This window comes from Anarrhichthys ocellatus, unplaced genomic scaffold (genome assembly GCF_004355925.1).
Source record: "Anarrhichthys ocellatus isolate YVR2014 unplaced genomic scaffold, GSC_Weel_1.0 scaffold87, whole genome shotgun sequence".
Classification (NCBI taxonomy): Eukaryota; Metazoa; Chordata; class Actinopteri; order Perciformes; family Anarhichadidae; genus Anarrhichthys; species Anarrhichthys ocellatus.
This window is the reverse complement of record NW_022280117.1, coordinates 602114-607221: the sequence shown is the minus strand read 5'-3', so window position 1 is coordinate 607221 and position 5108 is coordinate 602114. Positions and strand designations below refer to the sequence as shown.

Below are 5108 nucleotides of genomic sequence, written 5' to 3'. Positions count from 1 at the left end.
TGGTGGACACTAGAGAGAATGCAGCTTTAACACATGAAGCTTTGGGTCTGTGTGAAGTCTGTGCAAAACGAGCGTCGTTAACTGTCTTGGAGCTGAATCATAATTAATGTTATTCTAATTTTTATACAAACTGATTTAAATACATATTTGATTTCCCATCTTTGCTGAGCAAAAGTTTTGTGCAAAAGTAATTAAAGGCGTGTCCCAAATATATGCTGAGTTCAGTTGAATTTCGTGATAAATAAAAGCCTGGGCTATTAATTGAAGCTCATGGTAAGTGCATGTCCCAAAATGTCGAACTAATTTAATTTGTGTATTTCATTCTCCTCTACATTGTGACTGTATTCAGCCTGTCTGCTGGTGGAGTGAGCTGGAGCACATGATTTGCATTAATTACATCTTCTTTAAGTGAATGCTGAACATGGGTTATATTCTCTGTTACAGACTAGAATACAGACACACCATGTGATCTGAACATGTATTTGAAACATTAAGTCCATCAAAAAGTGTCTTCATGCTGTAACCAATCGGATTCAGCGCTCTGGACTTATTAATGTCTGTTTGTACGTACGTTTATGTCCTGTGCTCTCCAATTAGTTTGCCGGGACAACATTCATGCACAAAATCTCGAATGAGCTCTTCTTCCTCAAGCGTACGCACATTTTAAACTAGAGTCGTGATAATAATGAAAATAATATTGTTTTTTCAGTAACAGTAACGAGCAGCAGCGGAGATGGGAGTAGATGGAAGTTCCCTCGCGTCTTCCCACAGAGTATACACCCCACATGTCTCTCCTATGAAAGCACAGAAGTAACGTTCACCGACAGAAGAAGAACGGGGCTTAATGATGGCTTTCCTTCATCCGTCTCTTCCCGCTCTCTGGAGTGACGATGAGAGTAGAGTCACTCATTTATCCCGATGAGCGCCGCCTCTGTAGATGTTTCTACTCTTTCTCTCGGAGGATACTGAGCTGTTTTCCAGCCCATCATCTAAATTATTAACCTATTTGCTTGCTTAAATTGGGTCTCTCTGATAAAAACGAGTGCTTTGATAGTAGGTGAAGACGGTACTGTGATATGCATTTTTACTTTGCTTTTATTGTTTGTAAGCTCAGACTAAATGATCTCGTCCTTTGTCTCGTCCACCCGCCCCTCTCTCTTCAGATCTATGGGGAGCCTCCAGCAGGCGTTGGTGTGCTTTGAGAAGCGGCTGGTGGTCGCCCACGAGCTGGGCGGAGAAGGAGGGGGCAAGGCTCAGGCGTACTGGGAGCTGGGCACGTTACACAGCCAGCTGGGCAACTACGAGCAGTCCCTCTCCTGCCTGGAACACCAGCTGAACATCGCACGCACAGCGGGGGTAAGGGTTCACCTGCAACACAGTTCCTCTTTCAGCTGCCGATTTGTCTCTTCTTGCACTTCTGAATACAACAAATGGTCTTTTTATTTATTATGAAAAGTACATTTATATGCACAGAAAGATGTAGTAAATCCTGCATTGATTGTCAGGATAAATCCCTGGAGGCAGAGGCGAGCGATGCACTTGGAGGCGTTTACCAGCTGATGGCCGACAACGAGACAGCGCTACAGGTTTGTGCAGATTCATAATACACAAGTATTTACCAGCCAAAATTTTAAAGAATAGCTAGATTTTTTTTTTACTTGTTTGTGAGAAGACTGACACCACTCATATCTGTACGCTAAATCAGAATCAGAATAAGGTTTTATTGCCAAGTACGTAACGCAGTAATACTAATAAACACTTCAATAGCAAAAGACATAATTTAAAAATAGAAAATGTGAAAATTTACATTAAAATATGATAAACAAACAAATGAAGAGTATGTTCAAAACAAGTATGTTATTAAAGTGTCAAGTGTGAGTTGGATTGTTAAATCCAAGTTGGAAGCTACAGCCAGCAGGCTTTAGCTTAGCTTAGCATAAAGACTAGAAACAGTGGGGAACTACTAGCCTGGATCTGTCCGACCAACAGAGACTCAAGTGTGTGGTTTTTTTTTACGGATGGTTGGTGGATTTTGCAGAGGCTAGCTGTTTCTCCCTGTCTTTATGCTAAGCTAAGCTAACCAGCTGTAGCTTCATATTTAGTGTACAGACACACGAGTGGTATCGATCTTCTCATCCGAGTGTCTGTTAGATAATCGTGATTCCAGAAATGTCAAACTAGTCCCTTCTCTCCTGCTGCAGTGGCACCAGAGGGCGCTGGACATAGCGGAGCAGACGGGGTGCGTGAGGAGCCAGGGTCGAGCCTACGGAAACCTGGGGCTCACCTACGAAGCTCTCGGGAAGTACGAGCGGGCCGTGGTCTTCCAGGAGCAGCACCTCAGCGTGGCGGCACAGACCAACGATCTGGTCGCTAAAACTCTGGCCTACGGGAGCCTGGGGAGGACACACCACGCTCTGCAGAACTATGCACAGGCTGTGATGTACCTGCAGGAAGGTAAGGAAGCTCAGCAGCATCGACACGCCCCTTTAAACTCAGATTCAAGTTTTGGTTTTAAAGTCGACGATTGATTGATGGGTGTATATATATATATTATTGTTTTCGCTTATGTAAGCACACTTCATATTTTGTTTTACAGGAAGAAACGATGATAGAATTTCTTTTTTTTGCATATTGAAAAGGTGCACAATTTGACCTAAAAAGGTATTTTCCATTTAATCACAACTTTAACCAGTAAAATAACCAAAACTATTCTCACTTTGGCAGAAAGGTGTGTGTTCATAGGATCGTGTTGTTTATAGAAAATATTGGTATTCAGAGGCTGATTAAATGTATTTTAAAGGGAACTGCAGGGATTATTTTAAAATGAGGTCATCAGTAACAAATGTAAAGATACTGTAATCACATTAAAAAAATGTAAATATAGAAGCTTTAAACTCAATAATCCAGATAATCTGGCATCTCGTTAATCATTGATTAATTTGATGAGATAACTGATTCTCGTCTCTCTGATTATGAAATAATTATTTGTTAATATGAGAAAACAAGCCTGTTAACTATTATTTTCATTATTGGTAAATCTGCCTGTTAGTTTATCGATTCATTGTTTAGACTGAAATATCAGAAAATAGTCAACACGGCCCAATCAAATGAATTAACTGCCAACTAATTGATTAATTGACTCGTAATTTCTGCTCTAATACAAATACTCACTCAGTCTGTTCCACAGATGACTGTTTCTCCCTCGTGGATACATTTAAGTGCATATCATGCAGTGACATGAATGCACACTGATAAATATGACACGTTAATGTGAAAAGAGCGTCCTCATGCACCATTAAACAATAAGCGGTTATGTAATAGACTTTACTCCCACCTGAATCCAAGCGCAGTGTGTGTCTGACAGCGTTTCCAGCGTGTTCAAAAGCAGTCTGTTTCTGCCATGAATCAATAAACTCTCTGCTTGTGATGAACAACGAGTTTCTCTTCCCCTGCAGCGCACTTTCCTTCAGGCAGCTCGTCTCCAATAATCCTGTTTGCTTCAACTTCTCCTCTAACTTGACTTTAAAACGCATCACGTCTCTTGTAGTCGCTAGTTTTAAAACTGCTTTCTTGTTGAAAATAATCCTGAGGGAAGATGGATGGATTACTGAATGGGCCTATCGGGCTCAGGCCCAGGGGCCCAAAGAGACAGGGGCCCCCAACGGCCTTCACCTATAACGTGTCAGTCAAAGAGACGCATACCATCAGACACAAAACAACTGTCCGAAGAGACGCAAAATGACCACAACGAGACACAAAACAACTCCAAGGAGATAACAATGGACACAAAGAGACTCAAAACAACTACAAAGAGACACAAAATGAACCCCAAAAGAAACAATACAACTCCAAGGAGATAACAATGGACACAAAGAGACTCAAAACAACTACAAAGAGACACAAAATGAACCCCAAAAGAAACAATACAACTACAAGGAGATAACAATGGACACAAAGAGACACAAAATGACCACAGACATAAACAAAAAACTATAAAGAGACACAAAACAACGACCAAGAGACATAAAATGACTACGAAAAGACACAATACAACTACAAGGAGACACAAAATTACCACAATAAGCAACTACAGTCACAGAATGACCACAAAGAGTCACCAAACAACTTGAAAGAGACTCAAAATAACTACAAAACATCACAGAATGACCAAAAAGAGACACAAAACAACAAGAATAACAGTCTAAACAACTATAAACGTTGTGTGTCTTGCTCGTATGTAGCAGAGGTGGTGGGGCCTTTTGCATGTCTGAGCCCGGGGCCCCATCGGCTCATAATCCGCCCATGTGCTGGAATCTCTTTTCGACACTTAAACATGCACACATGCAAACTAAAGCTCAGACAAAGCTTCATTTATGAACTCCTTCAGGCCTCATCGGGCCTGTAACACACGGTCACGGCTTGTCACCAAAACTCACGGATCCGCTTGATTTTAATTGATCATTAACTCAAAAAGCAGCCAAGAACTCGGAGCTCAGAGTTGAAGTGAGGACGGAGCCGGAGAAACATTCGTATGCGCTCCTCCAATTAACCTCCCACGACCGAGAGGAAAGAAAACACCGAAACAGAACATCACAGCAGGCCCAGAGAGAGAGAGAGAGAGAGAGAGAGAGAGAGAGAGTCAAAACTAGATGTTTGATGAGATTCAGCTCAATCTAGAGAACCCTAATGAGAACTAATGAGAACCGCAATGACTGTCTGCGTCCGCTCAGCGGGGGGGAGATGAAACGTATCTGAGACAAACTGGAGAGCAGAGACATCTTTGGATTCCAGGCAGAGGAAGACAAGAAGGGAACAAGGAGAGAGGAGAGAACGGCAACTGTGAGGCTCCGGGGCAGCAACAGTTATGAGTGTCAGAGAGAGGATTCTCACATCTCTTCCTCCTCTTCCTCCTCCTTCTCTTCCACCTCCTCTTCCTCCTCCTCCTCCTCAGGTCTGCGTCTGTCAGAGCAGTTGGGTCGGAGAGAAGATGAAGCGAAGATTCGTCATCGCCTCGGTCTTTCTCTGTGGGCCGGAGGAAACCTGGAGGAGGCGCAGCACCAGGTGTGTGTGTGTGTGTGTGTGTGTGTGTGTGTGTGTGTGTGTGTGTG

General features: G+C 42.6%; 1 protein-coding gene across 3 annotated transcripts in view; it reads left to right on the top strand.

Moving 5' to 3' along the window:
* Positions 1–38: 38 nt before the first annotated feature.
* The window catches only part of LOC116398643 (tetratricopeptide repeat protein 28-like), a 17099-nt gene continuing 12029 nt past the window's right edge, over positions 39–5108 (top strand). For 2 of the 3 annotated variants that reach the window (XM_031875121.1, XM_031875119.1), the window contains exons 1-4: positions 40–1356; positions 1506–1586; positions 2202–2454; positions 4952–5061. In XM_031875121.1, coding sequence (XP_031730981.1) covers positions 1120–1356; positions 1506–1586; positions 2202–2454; positions 4952–5061 — 681 coding nt within the window. In that variant the 5' untranslated portion in view covers positions 40–1119. Of the gene's footprint in view, positions 1357–1505; positions 1587–2201; positions 2455–4951; positions 5062–5108 lie in introns of all 3 variants that reach the window. The other variant, XM_031875120.1, reaches the window with a different exon arrangement.